The sequence below is a fragment of the Mandrillus leucophaeus genome, unplaced genomic scaffold (genome assembly GCF_000951045.1).
Source record: "Mandrillus leucophaeus isolate KB7577 unplaced genomic scaffold, Mleu.le_1.0 Scaffold329, whole genome shotgun sequence".
Taxonomy (NCBI): Eukaryota; Metazoa; Chordata; class Mammalia; order Primates; family Cercopithecidae; genus Mandrillus; species Mandrillus leucophaeus.
In genome coordinates this window covers 2,835,976-2,858,000 of record NW_012103465.1, presented here as the reverse complement: position 1 = coordinate 2,858,000, position 22,025 = coordinate 2,835,976, and the positions used below count along the sequence as shown (strand labels likewise).

The 22,025-nt window shown below is 42.7% G+C and overlaps 1 protein-coding gene across 1 annotated transcript in view; it reads right to left on the bottom strand.

Annotated features, from left to right (window-relative positions):
• Positions 1–16,593: 16,593 nt before the first annotated feature.
• SLC1A1 (solute carrier family 1 (neuronal/epithelial high affinity glutamate transporter, system Xag), member 1) overlaps positions 16,594–22,025 on the bottom strand; it is a 90,267-nt gene continuing 84,835 nt past the window's right edge. Inside the window, exons 11-12 of the mRNA XM_011988359.1 lie at positions 20,936–21,070; positions 16,594–18,747 (exon numbers count right to left, since the gene is read on the bottom strand). Coding sequence (XP_011843749.1) covers positions 18,501–18,747; positions 20,936–21,070 — 382 coding nt within the window. The 3' untranslated portion in view covers positions 16,594–18,500. The remainder of the gene's footprint in view (positions 18,748–20,935; positions 21,071–22,025) is intronic.

Below are 22,025 nucleotides of genomic sequence, written 5' to 3'. Positions count from 1 at the left end.
GTTCTTCCCTTGCTCTGTATAATGGAGCTCTGATAATGGCAATGCATGTGTCTTCCAGTTCTCTTGCCTTTTGTAATCATCTCTCCTGCCCCCAACATCACCCTTTGTCTAATGGACCTTCCAGCCTTCTTTCAGCTCCTTGAACACGAGCTCTTTCCTACCATGGGGTCTTTGCACATGTTGTTTTCTCCATCTGGAATTTGTCTTCCTGACTCTGCCTGGATAACTTCTATTTGTCCTTCCAGGCTCGTGATTTTCTGCGACACGACACTCCCTCTCTCTGTGATGCATACCGTTTAGCACACTGCATTTTTCCTTCATAAATTATAACACAATTTATTATTATATTTTTATCTGGGCTGATTGTTTAAAATCTGTCTGTTCTACTGGAATGAAACCTTTATGAGATCAGAGAATCTGTCTCTGTTGCTCACTGCTTTATAACCAGTATTTAGTGCCATACAATGGAATCACATTTAACTTTTCAAACACATGTACTAGGTGTGTGCACTGAACAAGAACCTGCCTTCCCATCTCCACCCTGCTGCTGTCCCTGTATCACCTGACCCTCCACAATGGTTGCTGCTCAGTAAAGAGAGTTTTGTTTTGTTTTGAGATGGAGTCTTGCCCTGTTGCCCAGGCTAGAGTACAATGGCATGATCTTGGTTCACTGCAACCTCCACCTCCCGGGTTCAAGTGATTCTCCTGCCTCAGCCTCCTAAGTAGCTGGGATTATAGGCGCACACAACCACGTCCAGCTAATTTTTGTATTTTTAGTAGAGACAGGGGTTCACCATGTTGGTCAGGCTGATCTCGAACTCCTGACCTGGTGATCTGCCCGCCTTGGCCTCCCAAAGTCCTGGGATTACAGGCGTGAGCCATTGCGCCTGGCTGCAGTAAAGGGTTTTTATAAATGCATGTTGAATATGCATTTATTATGAATGCATGTAACAAGGAAACTGTGGAATTCAGATCTGTGGCAAATAGCCACATTGTGGGACATCATAGTTTCTCATATATTCTTTTCTTTTCTTTTCCATTCAAGCTCAGAATAATAATCGCTATTCCTTATGGCATGCGGCCTGAGTGCTGAGACTAGTACACATACTTCACATGTATTAAACAAGTTCATATCTAATTCTCAGGACAACCTGATGAGATAGGTACTATCATTAGTTCCATCTTACAACTAGGGAAACTGAGGCATAGGTTAGGTCCGTTGCTCAAGGTGACATGGCTAGTGAATGGTGGAGCTTTATTCTCTTAACCGCTACATTCTATTGCATTTTCAAAGCTGAGTGTAATCATACATGGAAATCCATGCAGAGAAAGAGCAGGTGTGTGAAGGAGGGCCCTTTGGAACCCAAGCAGAGTTTGTGGGCATTGCCTTCAGAAGGCTCCCACTAGGATCCTATAGCTTTATAATGTATAGTCCTCATGTCAGCAGGATCAGAATAATTATGCATCTTTCTAAACAATAAAGGAGTGTGGGATAACCTGCTAAGTTTTCACCGTAGTCAGGCTCCTGAAAGTCTGGTTTGAGGGTCACGCATGCTTTACAGAACAAGTTGGTTTGCCCTAGGGGTGGCCAGGGCTCCCTACCTTTAGCACAGAGGAATGGGAAGGACAGCTCAGTAATTGCCCATTCTGCAGGCTTCTACCTTAGAACGTTCTGCTTGCTAGATTAAAGGTCGGATTCTGGGCCATTTACTCTCTGGTTACCAAAGTAATTGCTGTCTAGGCCATTATTTAGGTGGTTATACAGAACATAGCCCACATGATCATCAAATGCCAAATTATGCTGAATTTCAACATGGGTAATATCAGGTTACACAGAGCCTTGAACCAGCTGATATGTGGACACTGATGTCGGGGGATAGAGAGAAAGTAAGAAAAGAAAAAAACACGTCAATTCTGTCTTGGAAAATAGGTTTCATACATAACAGGAATTCCCACCCAGTGGTTTGACATAAGTTTAGAAGACCTTCTCTGGAAGTCTCCATACCATCCTCCCTGACACCACTTCTTGAGTCATGGATTCCTGGAGAGGCTGGGATCCTGGAGGGTCATTTTAGTGAAGGTTTAGTGATTGTAAAAAACCCAAGTGACTCTGGCTAGTCTTAAGCAAACAGGGCGTTTATCTGAAAGATGCTGAGCATCCATCTCAGTGAGTCCAGGAAAGATCCAAACAGGCAAGATCAAATAACTGAACAGGACAGCCAGAGCCACTCCTGTGGGTTGGGAGGACAGACCCCAGGCAGGAGGCATCCCCCACACACAACCCAGTGGCTCCCATGGTGTGTCCTAGTTCTGGCTTTTCTTGAGGACTCTCTTCTAATGGCAGCACCAATTCCTGTCTCTCCCCTTCTCCATATCTGTTTCACTGCCAGGTCCTGGCTCCCCAGTGATCTCGAGATCCCAGGGAGATGAAAAAGTAGATTCTTACCACAAAAAGGTCAGGGATTCTTTAGCCAAAAACAATGAGTCAAATTATCTGACCAGGTAGAGGGAGGGAATGAGTGAAAGAAATGGGTTGAAGGGGTTGGAATACATCTACTTCTGGATCTTTTGGGACGTTGTGGTTTTGGTATAAACAGAGTATCCCTTGTATATTTAAAATTGGTGAATTTTACCACACAAAAAACAAACATCCAAAAAACCAAACAAAACCTCCCACAAAGAAACCCATCAGATTATCCCTAGTTCTCTTGGAAGGCATGATTGCCATGACATCATGGCCCCCAGTGTGCAATGCCAAATTACAGAGTGAGACTGCATCACAAAGAAAGCAAAGAAAGGAAGGAAAGGAAAGGAAAGGAGGAAGGAAGGAAAGAAAGAGGAAGAAAAGAAAAAGAAAAAAAAAGAAAGAGAGAAAGAAAGAAAAAGAAAGAAAAGAACAGAGAAGGAAAGGAGGGAGGGAAGGAAGGAAGGAAGGAAGGAAATTTGTTCAGTAGAATATAGTTGATTGGAACATGTTTAACAGGTCAACTGAATAACACCTATTTTGGCACATTTACTATGTAGCAAGGACTGTGCTAACTCTTCACAATAATAGTAAGAGGTAGATACTCTGTCATCATCCTGATATTTTACAAAGACGTCAAGTAAATTGCCCAAGGTCGCACAGATGCTCACTGTGCTCACTGGGTTATTCTGTTGTGGGAATCCGGGGAGACTAAGTGATCCCAAGGCATAGCTACATGCCAAGATTGGGGTAGTATGAAATTATCTTTTTCTCCTTACTTGTATTGGTTGTTTGCCTTTTTCTCAATACCATATGTAGAATATATTGCTTCAAATTTTGCAGGGGAAATTAATGAAAGCTGAAGGAGGATCATGAAGAGCTCACTCACTACGACAATTGAAGCATCCTTAAAGAAATGAATAATTTTTGTTGTCTATGTTGAATCACTGATGTCTAATCCCCTTTAAACCAAATGCTGTACTCAGTCTTTTGTGCCCAGGTAAGAGTTGTTGATTAAAGTGTTTGCTGTTTGGGGGCTCACATTTTCTTGTCAAGCTGGAAAATTTGTGTTTTTGCATGTTTATTTTGAACATGAAAGAGAAAGCACTGTAGTTGGGTGGCAGGTGCTTATCCATTTGGAAAGCACTTCTTAGAATTCTAACAGGCCGGGTGCGGTGGCTCAAGCCTGTAATCCCAGCACTTTGGGAGGCTGAGGTGGGTGGATCATCTGAGGTCGGGAGTTCAAGACCAGCCTGACCCACATGGAGAAACCCGGTCTCTACTAAAAATACAAAATTAGCCAGACATGGTGGCGCATGCCTGCAATCCCAGCTACTCGGGAGGCTGAGGCAGGAGAATCGCTTGAACCCAGGAGGCGGAGGTTACAGTGAGCCGAGATCGTGCCATTGCACTCCAGCCTGGGCAAAAAGAGCGAAACTCCGTCTCAAAAAAAAAAAAAAAAAGAATTCTAACAAAAATGTCGAGATGCCTTTTAAGGTATTCTTCATTTTTGACAGTGGATGTGTTCTTGAAAACTTCTTTCTTTCTCTCTTCTTCCTTCTGATCCCTTTCTCTCTGTCTCTCATTAATTATATATGAGCTAGAGGAAGTTGGTATTCACAGGAATAACCTGATAAATCCTCCAGAAAAGACTGTCAACCTGACTTTCTCTTTTTGGTATATCCTTTTTTTGTTGTTGTTTATTTCTTAGTGTTAGGCTTGATTTACATGAAGCCCACTAAAAACCTTGGAAAACAGAGCATTACATCTGGATAATTCAGATCTTGTTTTAAATGTTGAATTTCTGTGATAAATTTGTAAGAGGAGGCTAGCTCCTTTGGAGTGTAGTTTAAACTGCTCCTTCTGTTTCCTACTCCTTTGTTCCAGCAATTCTTTGTAAATTTAGATGAGGAACAAAACCTTCCTCAAATATTTCTCCAAAAGAACTACACATTAAGTAAATAGGTTCTACAGATAGGACTGCCAGTGCCAGGTTTTAAAGTTAGTTAGGAAGGTGCATTTATGAAATGCTTACACAGTGTGAGGAAGCAGGAAGAGGAAGGGGATGGGATAAAGGGAGACTAGAGGCACATTTGTCTTCATTGATACAGACCCAGAGAAGAGGGGCCTGAAAATGGAAACTTATGTCCCTCCTTCATAGTATAACCATAGCATTTTCCTCTACCAGCCCTACTATAGCGTGAATGTTTGTGTTCCCTCAAAATTTGTATGTTGAACTCCTAACCTCTAAGGAAATGGGGTCTTTTGGAAGGTGATGAGGTTGTGAGGGTGGACCCCTCCTAAAAGAGATTAGTGCCCTATAAATAGGCTCAAGGGAGCTCGTTTGCCCATTTCCACTGGCGAGGAGACAGCGAGAAGGCGCCATCTCTGAACCAGGAAGAGGGCCCTCACCAGATTCTGAATCTGCCAACATTTTGATCTCGGACTTCCCAGCTTCTAGAACTGTGAGAGATAAATTCCTGTTGTTTGTAAACTACCCAGTTCATGACATTTTGTTATAGCAGCCTGAATAGAGTAAGACAGTACCCTAAAACTTGTTCAGTTTTTAGAAGATTCAGTGAGAGCCAAGTTTTCTTTTCTCATTGTGATCATAGGGATTGGTTCATTAGGTAAATTAAGGAAATGAAATTAAAAATTAGAAAAGGAACTCCAAAAACAAAAACAACAAAACAAAATTCATTTATCCTCTTCTCAGAATTTCAGCCAAATAAAGATATATCCAAGTTGAACCTCCCAATCTAAAAATCTGAAATCTGAAATGCTCCAAAATCCAAAACTTTTTGAGCACCAATATAACACCATAAGTGAAAAATTCCACATCTGACCGCATGTGGCAGGTTGCAGTCAAATGCATTTGAATCTTCGTTTCATGCTCAAAATTATTTAAAATCATGTATAAAATTACCTTCAGGCTATGTGTATAAAGTGTATATAAAACATAAATGAATTTCATGTTTAGACTTGGGTCCTATCCCCTATCCCGAAGATACTTCATTGTGTTTATGTAAATATTCCAAAATACAAAATCAAAAACCAAAACCCAAGTTTAAAACACTTCTGATCAGTCCCAAGCATTAAAGATGAGGGAGACTCAACCTGTATCACAACCAGTATTCCACCTTGGCAAGGCCAACAGCAAGCTTAAATTACATGTGCTAATATATTCTCAGTCTCTCTGAAACTATAGTTGTCAATTTGTTATTCTGATGTTACCTCTAAGTAGTCATCAAAAATAAGAAAATACTGTATTACATTAAGGTTATGCTATAAGTCTCAGCTAAAGGAAAGCAGCCCTAATGAATTGGTATCCCATTTCATTTATTGTTAAAATATACACCATGCATTCAATATTAAGTGTTTTTTGAAATGGTTTGAGCATAACTCTTTAATTTAATAAGATCTTAAATACACATTCTTATTTAAAGTCATTTTTGGTTTTCACACTAAATTATACTTTTTTCCCTCTACTTTCGCATTTATTAACTCTATTCCTTAAATTATAATCATTTTTACTTTTTGTTTCTCAAGGAGTTATCTCAATTTTGAGGAATCATGCTGGGGCAAGGATTGCAGTTGAAGTATTTTGCTTTTGGAGTATATAATAGTATGAATAATTTTGTGATGTTTGGGGGTTTGGATTACTTTGGGAAGATCTGTGTCATTAAACATCATAAAAATAATTCCCATCTGTCTTGCTTCAGTTTCTAATTCCTTTCTTGACTTTTATGGTTGCAGATCTGTCAAAGCGTGGAGCATATTTTATGGGCATGTTTCATGGGGTCTTGGTTTGCAGAGGCTCCTAAGAAAATATCCTTTGTGGAACCTAGGCCCTCCAAACAAAAGCTGCTGTACAATGAGGCCAGTTCTCTGTGTCACCTGACTTAGCTGAAGCCTGTAGGCCATGAGTTATGAAAGAGATTTTTAAAAAATGAAAGTGCAAATGATATGTTTGACATAAAAGAGGTGGTTGGTTTTAGGTGTAATTTGAGAAGACTGATGGGTATGTGTGTGAGTTTAGCCCTAGCGCCCAAATGCGAGGCTACTGTCAGTATAGCCAGTACTCCCCCGAGTTGGTTCCATCAAAGGAGCCCGCTGGGTTCTCTGGAGGGCAGCCTGAGGAACAGGATATGCTCTCTAGTCCGTGCTGTGACCAGAGAACCCACTAGTACCACCGGATGGGGCTGCTGTCTTTCTCTGGTTAGGGGACCCCTCCTAGCACTACTTGGGGGACCTGCAGGTCTTGAGGAGACCTCTCTTCCCTTGTGCTGGGAACCCTGCCAACAGTAAGAAGAATCCCAACCCTTTGCTCCTTTGGCCTGGGAGCCTTCCATCCTCCACACTGAATCTAGGGGCACCAAATTATGGTAATAAAGTTACTTTATTTATCAAAGGAAAGAACCTATGCTTAATTTCACATAGGGAATTTGGTCAAAACAGGGTCATGTCTAGGACAGGAGCTATTATTTGGTGCAGATGGGTCCTTTTCTTGATAGCTGAGTTGATGGAGCTTCTTCAACAAAATGAGGAGTTTCTGGTCCAAAATTTTTCCTTGGGATTCTGCATCTTTTAGAGTGATCCGTTAGCACCGCCCCACCTCACCCCCCACCCCCACCGTGTGTGTGTGTGTGTGTGTGTGTGTGTGTATTTTGTTTTCTTTTTTTTTTTTTTAATATAAAAAATAGAGAAGAAGTCTCCCTATATTGCCCTATATGCTGGTCTTGAACTCCTGGCCTCAAGTGATCTGCCGTCTTGGCCTCCCAAAGTGCTAGGCTTACAGGTATGAGCCACCGCACCCCTCCTAGTACCTGGATTTAAATCCTAGTTCTGCCATTTACAGGCTGAGTGCCTTGGACAGATAATTTAACCTTTTTGTGTCTCAGTGTCCTTATGTATAATATGGAGGTAATAATAGTATCTATCTAATAATGTTATTGTTGGTAGATAATACATTTAAAGTACATTAAATCAGTGCCTGGCACAAAATGAGCACTCAGTGGGCATTAGCTATTCTTATTCTCATCTCATTTAATTTTTTGAGGAAAGCATTGCTCCCCCTATTTCTTGCTAAGGACACTGAGGCTCAGAAAAGCAAGTGTCAGAGCCAGTTTGCAAACCCTGCTCTGTGTTGTTTCCAAATCTCAGGTTCTCTGTACCACTTCCTGTCACCCCTTGGCTGCCACCTGGTTGGCCTTGAGGCATCCCAGATAATTCAGCCTAAAGGGTTTGAAAAACATGAACTCAGAACATTTCAGAATAACAGAGCAACTGAGGTCTCTTGACAGAAGTTGGAACAATTAACCACTTCTTATTTAGGCCAACAAGAGAGGCTTTCTGCTCTTATTTCCTGTCATTGGAATGTTATGTTTGTAAACCGCATTTTTAGGAAGTCCCCTCCTCCCCACCACCCCCAAATAAACTTTCCTGTTCCTTTTTCTCCAGGAACTGACACTCACTGAAATTGGAATTTTGAACTGGGATAAACATCATACTTGTTTTATTGGGATGACTTCCAGGAACAGACCGTAGGCAGTGGCAGTAGGTGTTATTGCTGGAAGTGTTGCATTCGCGGTAGGAACTCTTCATTATGAAAGCTCATTTGTTGTTGCTTAAGGGATAGGATGACGTCCTTTGTTCACTGGGTCTCCTCCCAGCCCTGCAGTTAACCAAATTGATTCCACAGCCTCGCATGGACCTACTCAACTTGTATTTGTTAAACTCCTGTGTGCTCAGTATTGCGCAGGACCCTGTGGGGTAGGGAGGGGTCACACTAAGGGGTATAAAATACAACCTGTGCCCTCTTGAAGTTTCCAGACTTACTGGGGCAATGAGACGTTAAATGAGATATTTCAAGTGTGATTCCCAAAAGGTGTTGCAAACTCGGATGTCTTTAGGGCCAGGCAGGATTTGTGACTGTCAGAAGCAGTGGAGTTTGAAATAATGGTGAGTGATGGGAGCTGGAGTGAAGTGGAGCGTGTAACACCCCACCCTCCCACAAGGTGTTCATCTTCAAATTCAAATCTAAACCAGCCAAAGGCTCTGTGGCCCACATAAAGCTGGTCTGAAGCTGGGTCTTGCCCAAAGCCACCAGTTTTGACTCCTATTTAGTAGTATAAAGTAATGATATTGATTTACAGTGAGGTTTGTGGAATTCAATTTCATTACTTTATAGTCAAGTCTCATTGATTAACTTAATAATATAAGGCAGTATCCGATTATGTACCAAGATACTGTTGCTTCTGTGTGTTTCAGGAGGTTAGAAACAGGTGGTATTGGGATTGGAGGCCAAGAATTTATTTTCAGTGTTTAAAAAATAGGCAGACCAGGTAGAGAAGAGATTTGGGAGAGTGAAGCAACTGGGGAGAGTATAATGAAGCATGTGCGTATGGAGAAGAGGAAATGTCTTCTGGGGTATCTTCTGAAGTGTCCTAAATATTCAGGTGAGTATTTTCAACTTTGTGCTGTAGACAATAAGAAGTCATTAGAGTTTTGGGGCCAGAAAGCAAAGTATTAACCTGATGATCTTGTGCAGGATGATTTGGGGGTAGGTAGAGGCTGGCAGTGGGGAGACTCTGACAAAGCCTTTGAAGAAGTCTGAAAATTAGGGCAATAGAACCTGAACTGAGTAGGAGAGTCACAGGAAAGAGAAGGGCTGATTAAATACCAGGGCTGGGAAGACATCATGAGACAACTTATTTTAGGGGTGCTTAAAAACCTGTGGGTGTATGGGGGAGGTACCTGGCCCTTTTAAGGAAGAAGTGGTTAAGTCAGGTGGCCTGGGCTTGTTACAAAGTGAAGGTGAACTACTTAGCAGAATAAAGTATCGATGGAGAGAATAATTGCCCTGCAGAAATAAGGACACAGTGTCCTTCATTTTGTGGATTCATATTCTTCATGATGTGTGAGGCAAGATGAACTGAAGGACTAAGAGAACAAAATAGGAGCTCAAATGAAATCCTTTAGGGACTTTTGTTTTTGTGGTCTCTTTTTGGCCAGGGAGATAGAATAGGGAACACTCAGAATTAGTAGGGGGCGGGGTGGGTGTTTCAGAAGCAATGGAGGCCTTGTCTGGGATTTTGTTTCGTATTTTTTTAATCCCTCTGAATCTTGTTCTTATCGTGAAGGCCTCATGGTTGTAAATAGAATTTAGAGGATTATCAAAATACAAGTTGTTTATTCAAGAATTACTTGGGAAGAGAAAATGCAGGAGTACACCACGCCCAGTGATGCACATCTGGACAGAGGCTAAGTCTTGGGTCACTCACTTCACAAAGAGGCATCACTGTTCACTCAGGGGCTCCCACCTGAGGCCCAGAGCAGAGGGATTCAAATAAATGGACCAACCTCTATAGACCTGCCTTGCAACCTCAAACCTTTTGGGGACAAAAGCAAGAATAAATGTTTATGATCCTAGATTGTAGGGGAAATAATGGTGATTTTTAAAAACACAATTCCCAATCTGGGAAAGAGAGACTACAGAAAAGATTGATGAAATTGAATTTGGATAAGTTCAGTTTAAAAAGATGGTGGAAAGGCCAACAAGAAGTGGTCAGTAGAAGTTGGAAGTGGGGATCTGAGATTTGGCTTGGAGATCAGTTTAGGAGAAACCAAGGGCAGCTGTAGATTTTGTGGATACGCATTGTTGTTAATCATCTGCGTAGAGATGGTAGTTGAATCCATAATATTGGAGGAGTATCTGGTGGAGAGAGAAAGACCAGAAGCATGTGAGCTTGTTCATTCATTCCACAGATATTTGAGGGGACCCTGTGTATGTGGCACAGGCAGAGATGAGACCCACAGCAAGGGAGCAGCAGGAGGAGGAGGTTACAAAAGTGATGGAAGAGTGGTGGGAAAGGGTCAGGTGGGGCCGAACCTCGTAATGTCTTGGAAGCCAAGGAAAAATAACTTAGTGGAATATAAAGCTAACCGATAGTGACAAATGTTGCAGAAGAGTAAAAATTGACGACTGAGAAAATGCCTTTTGGATTTCATGAGCAGGGCATCAATGACCTCGGAGTTTCAGGAGTGCTGTGGAAGCCCGACTGTAGGGGATTAGGTGTTTGTGAGTGGGGAGGAAATGGAGTCACAGCATAAAGAACAAAAAGCAGCCCCTAAAATTTTGCAAGAAAAGGAAAAGAGAAATAGGGTTCCAGCTTTTATTCTGACTCCCCATCCCTGGTTTTGGAAAAGAAAGGGATTTTGGGGAGAGTTAGGATTTGAGTGAAACATTTAAAGGTGATATGAGGGAGGGACACAATGATATTGTATACCATAAAGGAGGTGAGGCTGGGCAGCTAGATGAGATGGGAGATAATCTAGACATATTTAAAATTAATTTTTGCTAGAATGGGAAAACAAACAGGCAATTTGAGGGAGCAAATTTGGTTGTATCAAATAAAATGTTATGATTAGAAAAGATAAACAGCTTGTAAAGAGGTGACGATTGGATACTATCATGCATTTCCTCTTACTTTTTAGACATTTTGAAGCACTATATCTTAATAGTTAGGAAAAGACTTGGAATCATGTGAGTCCCAGCTCTGTGAACTTGGGCAAATTACTTAACCTCCCTAAGCCACAGTTTCCTCAACTGGGAAACAGGCGGTAATATGACCTGCCTAATAGAAGTGTTAAGAAGAATGCGTGAGACTATGCATGTAAAGTATTTAGTACAATGCAGCATATAATTAGCACTTGGTATTAGCAGTGATTCATTTTTTCTTAAACCACTTTATTCAGGTGTGATTGGCATACTAAAGGTGTACATATTTAGCATGTACAACTTGGTGAGTTGTGAAACCATCACCAAAGTCCATGCCATAAACCTATCATCTTCAAAAGTTTCCTCTCACCTTCTTTATTAACTAATTATTTTGGGGGGTATGATAAGAACACAATGTAAAAGCTACTATATTAGCAAATTTGTAAGTCTACAATGCGGTATTAAGTATAGCTACTATGCTATGCAGTAGATCTAGCCAATGATTCTTATCTGCTTTGAACATTTAGACCACCCCACACTTGAGTTATAATTAATATTTTAGTACTCCTGGCACTCTCTGCCTTATAAGACCTGGTGAAGAACAGTGACACTGCAGCCAAATGGCTGAGCCATCTATTTGTTGTGTGGTCTTTGGGGAAGTTGCTTAATGTTTTGTGCTAGTTTCTTCGTTTGTAAAAAGGAGAGAATAATAGTACCCACTTTATGATGCTGTTATGAAATTAAATGAATTCATATTTAAGTGGTAAGAACACTGCTTGCCACATAGTAATTGCAATGCCAACATTTGCTGAGTAAATAAAAAATGTTCTTCCTCTGTGTCTTTTTTTTTTTTTTTTTTTGAGATGGAATCTCGCTCTGTCACCCAGGCTGGAGTACAGTGGCGTGATCTCAGCTCACTACAAACTCTGCCTCTAGGGTTCAAGCCATTCTCCTGCCTCAGCCTCCCGAGTAGCTGGAACTACAGGCATGTGCCACTACAGCTGGCTAATTTTTGTGTTTTTAGTAGAGACGGGGTTTCATCGTGTTGGCCAGGCTGGTCTCAAACCCCTGACCTCAGGTGATCCACCCGCCTCAGCCTCCCGAAGTGCTGGAATTATAGGCCTGAGCCACTGTGCTCGGCTTGTTGCTGTTTTTCCTTCTGGGCTCAGGACATCCCACTTGCTTGGGCACTCATCCTGGCAGGGAGGAATCTCAGGGGATACCTGCAGCTGTTAGGTCAGCACCTTAAAAGAAGCTGGACCTTGATTTGCCTTAGAGTGTCATCTCTAGGAAAGGTAATGATGCCCAAGAATAGGGTAGTGACTGCCTGGATTGATATAGAAGCAAACATTTTCTTAGTGGCAAGAAAAGCAGACTAAATATCCTTGCAGGCTGAGTCAGCATTGTTTGCATGTCTAATTTTTTCATCAACGTCTGTGGCATGTTTTTCTAACTTAACTGTTCTCTTCTGATGGAGCAGAGAGCCTTGGGTTTGTGATTCATGTGAAATTGACACATTCTTTCTACCTTAACCTTTCTGGCTAAAATAGGAAATGGGAGGATTAGCTCCAAAGTACCTGAGAGGTAAAGCCAACTTGGCATGCTGGGAAGGCAGAAGCAGGTGTTGAGAATGAATCAGCCAGTGTCCCTCCATCGCCGACTGGTATTGCCTTCTTTTATCACATGAATTTATACAGTAGCACTTCTCTGACATCCGTCAGACTTGCCTAGTTTCCTAAAGACCTGGACAGGATAACCTCGGATTCATTTTGGAGAACCTTTATAATTTTTTTTAAGCCCTTGGCTCAGAAAGGCCTTCTGGCTGGCCTTTTGTTATTCTTGCCAAGCTAAGCTAATAGCCTTGGAAACACAACACAAGGGCTCTTTAAATAAAAGTTATGTTTGAATGCTTGGAGGAGGATCAAAGTCATCTTTAAAATGTGCATGCCTTGAGCTCTTTGTGAAGGCATGCTCATAAACTGGAAGGAGTAGTACCTTTCTCCAGCGACTGCCCTCCCAAGATGACTGAAGTCATTTCAATCTGTCTTACCTTCACCTTGGAAAAGGTAACTTTCTACGGGGCACAGACAAAGACAAAGCAAATCCTGGCTGGTGTTATATCTCCAGACCTCTTGCACATTCCCCTGCAGCCAGACCCTTGACCCTGAAATGCTCAGATGATGCAACTCTGTATCACATTCCCTGAAGTGCCCTGAAGCCTTGGTAATGGCTTTCCTGCTCTGAGAACGGCAGCTCTCAGAGCCTGCAGTCTGACAGGAAAACGCAGCTTCTTGGAGGGAAAATGGGGGACAGGCATCCAGATACTACTGCTCAGTTTAGTTGATTCTGCATTTAGTTCCAGGGTTATTTGCCTCCCTCCATTTTTTGATAAACAGTACTTTTGTGAGGCAACTTTCTCTCTAGGTAATATCCTGGAGTTGTCCCCATGGGGCTAGAGCTTCTGAGCTGCACGCTGCCGGGGCCTTCTGGAAACCAGTGGAATTTCTCTAGAAGAGGCAATGATATTCCTTTCTCATTTTCTCCAGCCAGAATAATCAAAGGAATGTAAATGTTTATCTTGTCTTTTGGGGGTTTATTCATAACTGTTTTGAACTTGGTGTGGCAGGCCAAGTGGAGATTTGTAGATGAAACCATAAGTGTCACCCTAATTCTGGAGAGACACCTTCCAAATCACACATGACAGTGGTTTGCCCTAGTGAGGGAAGAAATGGGACATCAACTGTGTGGTTAGATTTCACTGCTTGCTTAGGAGTTTTGTGTCACTGTGCATGCAGCCTAGGCCATTGAGAAATGTCCTGATCATTTCCATCCCTGATGGATAACTTTATACACTTAGGTACACTCACCCAATTCCATATACAGGTCAATGTGTTGTTCCCAGCCAGGGATGGTGGCTCACGCCTGTAATCCCAGCACTTTGGGAGGCCGAGGCAGGCAAATCACCTGAGGTCAGGAGTTTGAGACCAGCCTGGCCAACATGGTGAAACCCTGTCTCTACCAAAAATACAAAAATTAGCTGGGCATGGTGGTGCACGCCTGTAATCCCAGCTACTTGGGAGGCTGAGGCAGGAGAATCACTTAAACTTAGGAGGCAGAGGTTGCAGTGAACCAAGATCGCAGCACTGCACTCCAGCCTCAGTGACAGAGTGAGACTCTGTCTCAAAATATATAAAGATATAGTTCCCAAAGCTAATTTAACAAGGCCTGCTTCTTCTTCTTTATATTATCTGGCTTTCACTTTAAAAATCTAAGATTGCAGAGAGGTACATTTCCTCCCACAGGGTATATTAAAAAGCTCCAGGTAGGGCCCTGCTTCCATCAGGTGAGGAGACTGTTTTTGAATAGTCACACAAGATTTATAGGCTGACTGCAAAAGTGAACTTCATGCTGGACTCTCATTTTCAGGACGTATGAAGGGGTGTTATGTGAAGGTACATCTCAGCTTCACACAGCCCAAGCATCTCAAATCCCTGTCTGTGTCTCAGGGCATAGGAAATGACTACGAACACTTATTTTTTGTTTACCTCCTACATGACACTTTATAGGAAAAATTTCCGTTTGCTACCCTTTAGATTAAAATGTCCCATTTCTGGAAGAGTTTCACCTTTATAGAATGGGGGCTGTTTACGAATCTCACTAGGTTGGGTATACTGTTTGCTCTGAGAACTCAGCCAGCACCAAGTGGTAGGAGCTTCATTCCTTCACCACATCAGGGACACGGATCCTAAAACACTGGAAGAGCAATTGCATCTCTATGGATTACCCATGTTAATAAATGGGGGAGGGAGAAGGGTGTAGTTTTTTCCCAGAAGCAGGGGTGGGGAGAAGAGACACTAGCATTTATTAGACATAGTCTGTAACAGAGTCTTTGCTACATGCATTTTCTCATTGACCACTGAAAGCAGTCCCGTGAGGAAAGAATTTTTATTCCTATTTCATGGAAGAGGAAACCAAGGCTTAGGTTGTTGGCAAGGGACACAAAGCTGGTAAGGAATCAGAGCTGTGTGCATACTCATTGTATTCCATAGTCCCTTGCTGGGCAGTTGGGGAATACAGAATAGCAATCCTGTTGCATAGAAGCTTCTAGCAGCCTTCCAAGGCTCCGAAGGATCACTTCCTGTCTCCTGTTCCAGGAGGGAAGATTCTTGAGCCTCTGCAAAGCAAACACTGCAGCCAGCCTACTGCCTGAGTATAAGCCAAGCACACTCCCCATGGCTCTTCTAAGAATCGGGGTGTGCTTTAATAAAGGGCCTTGTACCCACTGGACTAATAAAGATTTGCTGGAAGAATAAAGTCATTTGTCAGCTGATAACACCATTTCTCTATTCATGAGTAAACTCTAGGCAAAATCAAAATCACATGGAGACCCAGGGGCACCAGCTCTTCCAAACAAATATCTTTTTCTAAGGAATTGTGTTGTTGAGTATTTTCTCCCATGTTGTACACAAAGGAAACTACCCGGTATTCCTTTGGCCAGGTAGCAATAGGTATTTTTCTGAGGAGATAGGATCCTCTCAGTGGGAAATAGGGAGCTGTTCATTCCTTTGTTGTCTATGACAGCAAGTAAGTCCATTGCCCCCTGCAGAATCCCCTCATGTCTGAGGTATTCTAGGCAGGACTGCACCATCCCATCAGAGATCACTCTGAACACAGCCATTTGTAGCTTGTAATCTTACTTCAGAGGGCAGGATTGGTTCTTTAGTGAAACCAAGCCACCATCATATTGAGAGGTAAGACTTTTGTTGTTGTTGTTAAATATAAGGTCTCTGTCACTCAGACTGGAGTGCAGTGGCGCTATCACAGCTCACTGCAGCCTCGACTTCCCCAGGCTCAGGTGATCCTCCCACCTAAGCCTACTGAGTAGCTGGGACTACAGGCACACACCATCACTCCTGGCTAATTTTTGTATATTTTTGTAGAGACGGAGTCTTTCTGTGTTGCCCATGCTGGTCTTGAATTTCTGGCCTCAAGCAATCTGCCTGCCTCGGCCTCCCAAAGTGCTGGGATTATAGGGGTGAGCCACTGCGTCCAGCCGACTATCTCTTACTGTAGTAACTTCTAACAAAATCCTACTTTCATCTCCACCACAAAATATGCATGCAGCTGTTCATAATGGCACTGTATTTCCGCCTTGTAATCCCATTGGCTAACATGAACAATCGGATTATCTTTCCTCAAGCCTCGCTTTTTCATTCTTGGGGAAAAAGGTTTTGAAAACAATAATCCAGCTAGGCACACTGGCTCACGCTTGTAATCCTAGCACTTTGTGGGGATGAGGCAGGGGAATCACTTGAGGCCAGGAGTTCAAGACAAGTGTGGGCAGCATATTGAGACCCTGTTTCTACCAAAAATAGAAAAATTAGCTGGAGTAATGGTATGTGCCTGTAGTTCCACCTACTCAGGAGGCTGAGGTTTGAGCCCAGTAGGAGGAGGCTGCAGTGACCTGAGATCATGCCACTGCACTCCAACCTGGGTGACAGAGTGAGATTATATCTCAAAAAACAAACAAAAAACTGTGTAAAATCTAATTCAACTGATCATATCTCTGCCTTCCCACACCCATCCAAGTAAGTTAAAACAACAGATAACAAGAAGAAAAAGGCGGGGGGAAAGAATGAGGGAAGTGTTTATTGAGACTGAAATGGAACATTGTTCTCTTTTATGAGTTAACAGCAGTGTGTTAAGAGGCTGGTTACAAACTGACTCCAAAATGATAACTCGCAGCTCATGAACAGCTCTGCCAACTCTAGTGCCACTAATTGGGGCATCCTAGTAAGGGGTAGAACCATTTAGCCCAAGAGAAATTACTGATTCAATTTCATTTACATTTAGATTTATTTCTTATAAACAATAGCAATATTTGCATTTTAAAATTCACATTGAATCATTATTTACTATTTATGATGTTTACATAACAATTCAGTATCATTATGTTGTAGATTTCAGATGTAGGTGGTCAATACTGAGTACTTATTTACTCTTCTGCTATCTTTGGCACAATTTCTCATTTCTTAAACATGAAAGCACAGGTTTAAGTTGGCTACACAATACTGCAGAAACATGACTATTTTGGATCTCGGTGTAAGTACAAGTTTATGTTAAGCATTATTTACAAGATGAGAACTGAAGCACAGACTTTAATAAACTATCTTCATAAATTAGCAGAATGACAAGCAGAGAATGTAATGAATAGGGCCAAGATTACCAGTTAGAACAGTCCTCCCTGGAGGAGGAGACGAGTGTCATAGAATGGGACTATTTTCCCCGAACCACTGATATCAGTTTATGTCATGGGATTTACTCTGCAAGAACCCAGGTTAGGGGCAGGTCTTTTCCTGCAATGTGGCTTGTTCAACCCATGGAATCTTTATCAAAATACAACTTAGTTGGTAGCTAGCCAACATTATTTGGGCCCTGATAACAGAAGTGCAAGGATGGCAAAGTACTGGCCTCTTTGAGTATGAATGAACTTGGAAGAATAAAGCCTTCCAGTTGGATGAAAGCACATCCAGCCTTTTGTGAGTGACACCTTTGTATATAATCTTATGCAGAGCTAATATGGATTGCCTCGAGGCAGCTCAAATCTGGAAATTGTAAATGAATGGCTATGCCACCTTGGAGTATCACCATAGTACATCTCTGCTTTAGGGCTGATATACAGATGTGAAACGATCGAACAACATGATTTCTCATTCTAGTGCTCCTGAGAAAGGAGTTCTGATAAGCCCCAAAGCAGACCTGGGTTGGAATTGTGGTTATTATTCAAGTACAAGGAGAACTCTTTATTTCACATTGACGGTTCAGTTCTGATCTCTGTCTGGCAAATTATATGAAAATAATAAATATATACATATATATATATAGCTCTACGCTGAACACTGGGTTAATAGTTACCAGTGTCCCAATACAGTACATTGAAAAAAGAATCCTTCTCCCTTTCTTCCAAACCCTATGCCAATCTTAAAACTTATTGCAGAACTATGCTGGTCTGTTTTCTTTGAAATTGGCTGGAGATAAGTTAAAAATGGACATTTTGGCACATTAACTGGGGAGAGGTGGTTGAGATGCATTATAATTTATAAAAAAGTGAAAGGTCAAAGGAAATTCATGCCAATAGAAAGCCTGAGTAAACATTTGTAATCAATGACAGAATATTTTTTTTTAAACCCAAAACACTTGTCTATGCACGAGAAAGCATTTTCTTTTTCATATCCATTACCTAATTCTAATAGTTATTACTTTATGTACTTCCAAACTTTGTCTCTTATAGAATTTCTAAAACTCAGATAATAGAACTTTGCTTTTAATGCATTTCCCTTCATCTTACCCCACACCCAAATCCCAAAACCCGGAGAGCAAAGGCTGTGAATCCAAATATAGAAAATAATCTGGAGGTCTGTATATCAAATCAAATGAACACCTGGCCATTAGCGTTTTTCTTTTCCTTAACCAGTGTTTGAGATGACTCTCATGGAAATGTCCTTCCTTGTTTTCAGTTATCTGCAGCCAGGGGCCCTAGAATTGTGAGGTCTGGGTGAATGAGATGGTGTCAGACTTGTCTACTGCAAAGCCTCCATTGACATAAGACTTCTTGGTGTCTGAGTCTTCGTTGTCAAGGATTGTAGATTCCAAGGCAAAGGGATTCACAATGTTGACTTCAGATGAAACATCCATCTGCTCCAGCTCCTTCTTGGAGAGCTTTTCCACGATGCCTGTCCCAAAAGCATCACCAAGGACGTTGACCATGGTCCTGAACCGGTCCCTGGGGAGAGATGGGAGGCATCAGACAGGAGGCCCAGATTTCATTTTCCTTCATCATCGGAGAGATGCAAGGACCTGACATGTTCAGTTTAGATTTAAGTAAATGCAGAAAGTGCTGTCCTTATGACTGACTTACTGAAGGCTCCTCACAGGCCTGGGGTTGTTCATAAAGGCATAGCATGAGCTCTCCCAAAGTAGCAATGATTTCCCTAAGTCTCCCTAAATTCCCTCCTCTTTCCCAAAGAAACATGAATAGAGTTGTTCCAGATATTTTCTGGGGGAACTGAGGGAGGTTCAGAATTCAGTAAGTTTTTCAGCCCTAACCTCTGTCTTGTGGTTTTCTAGATTCAATGCAAATGCCATTGTGGGCTGTCTTTGGGCAAAGGTCAGAGAACTTGGGTGTTTTGTGGGTGGTGTATGTACCATGTGCATGTGGAGTATGTGTGTGTGTGTTCAGGTCTATGGTGTACTTGTTTATTTACCAATCTAGGTCACTCTACTTATGAGCAAACCAGGAGGCACGGCGCAGAGCACGGGGTCAGAAAACACAGGTTAGCTCAGGAATGGATTTCTCCGTGAGCCACCCTCATCCGGTCTTAACTCCCAGAGAGCCTGGGGAAGAGACCAGTGACAGGAAGACAGGTAGAGAAGGCACACTGCAGAGGAGAGGATCCATTTTGATACTGGTGCTTTGTTGATAGCAACTGCATGCAGGGGGAATCTTGTGAAAACTACACCTGCAGAACAGAAAAGGCTGACAATGCTTACACATGGCCACACTGGATGCCCTTCTGTTATTTAGAACAAGTCCAGGGATTGAACTGGACCTAGTGTCTTTTTATCCCATACCTCCAATTGGACCTTTGACTCATCCGGGTATCTTGGCAGTGAAGGTAACTGGTTCTAGGAAGACTCAGGGAAAGGAGAAAAGTGCAAATCTACCATCATCACTAGAAAGAACCAAATCTTGCCTCAATGCTAGGATATCTTTGCAAGAAGGGTACCACCTCATTTGGGCCTATAGCCCAGTTAGCTACTGAGGCCCCCCCAACCCATGACACAGCTTCCAAGCCAGGTGCAGAGGCTTTGCCATCTGAAATGTGAATCTGTGTTTTCAAGCCCACATAGGATGCCTCTGCTTCCCTTTCCATCTTATCTATCACCTGCAAACTACAGTACATAGCACTGTACTCCCCAGTGAGCCTGAGCTGGTTCTGAGCAAAGGCTCCATGTGGAGTGATACTTACCTGCAATGCCAGGGGACAGAGCCAGACCTAGATGCTGCAAGACCCATGCACAGAAGTGGGCATCAAGGGTAAAGCTAGGAGCCAAGCTGGTTCTGACTTTAATCTTGAGGGTCACTAAAGGTACGTTCTCACACAGATGTTCTGCTGTATTCTGTGTGTGTGTGTGTGTGTGTGTGTGTGTGTGTGTGTATGTGAGAGAGAGAGAGACAGAGAGAGAGAGAGAGAGAGAGAGAGAGGGGAAGTGTTGTTGATTGGGGCCTGAATAGTCCAACTCATTCTAATCATAACAATGAAACTTGCCATTTGTTGAGTATGCATGGGCTGCCCAATACTGTTCTAGACACTCCATTCACATAAGCTCACTCAGTCCTTAAAACAACCCAATGAGATAGGCAGATTTTTTCCCATCTCACAGATTATACAACTGGGCCTCAGGTTACGGAACTTGCTCGAGGTCAAGGAACTTGCTCAAGGTCAAGAAGCTGGTAAGACACAGGATGGTGATGCAAACCCAAGTGCTCGTGCCACTGTCCCTAACAGTTCGGAAGATGCTTAGGAAGATGGACTGATTTTGAACTAGGTGGTTCTGAGCCTATGATGCTGAACCGGGGCTGGGATAGGTCAGGATGGCCCTGGGGCCCTGCCTGGCTTCTCACCTTGTTGTTCTGTGTTTATCTTTGTTCCACACCCAGCTCCTAACCTTGAGCATTACCAGGTATAATGAACTAATGGAGCTCACTGGCTTTTTAAAATCACTACTCTACATTATGAGGAGTTAATTTTTAAGCACATTATCAGATGGCCTGGTCGGAGGAAAATTAAAGCAGCAACAGGTGGCTCATTAGGCAATCTGAGGAGAAAATGATGACAGACTGCAGAGCCCGCGAGGCTGGGAAGCCCGCCTGCACATCCGGCTGAAGCAGTGCATTTATTTCAACTCACAGGAGCCAGTCGACAGCAATGATCAGGGTGACATCCTCGGCGGGCAGGCCCACGGCACTCAGCACAATCACCATGGTCACCAGGCCAGCCTGGGGCACACCAGCAGCTCCGATGCTGGCAGCTGTGGCTGTGATACTGCAGAAACATACCAGCAGGAAAGGAGTTAGACAATTACCTCTCCCGTTAAAGCCCTGGCCTGAAATGGTTAGTCCTGCTTAGTCGCGATGGCTATTACTGCTGTGTCCCCAAATTGGGCAGTTAGAATCTGTGACCTGTTGAGCCCCAGCTCTGCCTCATTACAGGATTAGAGCTGCAGGGGGAGGGGGGCTGGGTGGGGTATGATGCCATCTCCTTGCAGAGAGAGATGTGGCACATCACTCTAATGCAAGGAAGAACTGCATAAGTGGAACCAAAAAATGAGCAAGAGAGATACTCAAGAGGAAAGCAGGAGTTTACTAAATGGGGTGTTAATAGAAGGCTTTGTGTATTCATCTATGTATACATACACTCATCCTAAATAAGTGCCAGGTACCTCTGCACCTGCCTTCCTACTCCCTTCTTCCATCTACTCACCACCCAATAATTTACGGAGCACCTAATATATGGCAGGAATTTAAGTTGCCCTGAAGAATGGACACAGGGATAGCTGTAGGGGCAGATGGACAACGGCATTTCAGGTGAAGGCAAAGGAATGAGACAATGGTTAAGCAGGCCTTATGCACTCTCTTGACATCACAGGACTCTTTACCTCTGGGAACTGCTCTTTAGGGCACTGGATTGAGAAAGAGCTGATCCTGTCCAAGATGCAAGCATTTACTCCTGACTGCTCCTTTTTGCCAGTAGATGTACTTTGTGGGAAAGAAAGATCTGGAATCCAGGAGACACAGCCAGGTGAACTTTATTACCAGGTATTTAAAAAGATTCCTCTTGGTAAGATCAGGTGAGGCAGTAGGGATTTTTCTCTTTGTAATGTGCAGTCTCTTTATCAGCAACATCTTCCTTATTTTAATTGGATCATTCTGAAGGAAACAAGGGCTCACCCTGCCCTGAAAAGTCCCTTGACTTAGATAAGCTTGAGACCACACCCACG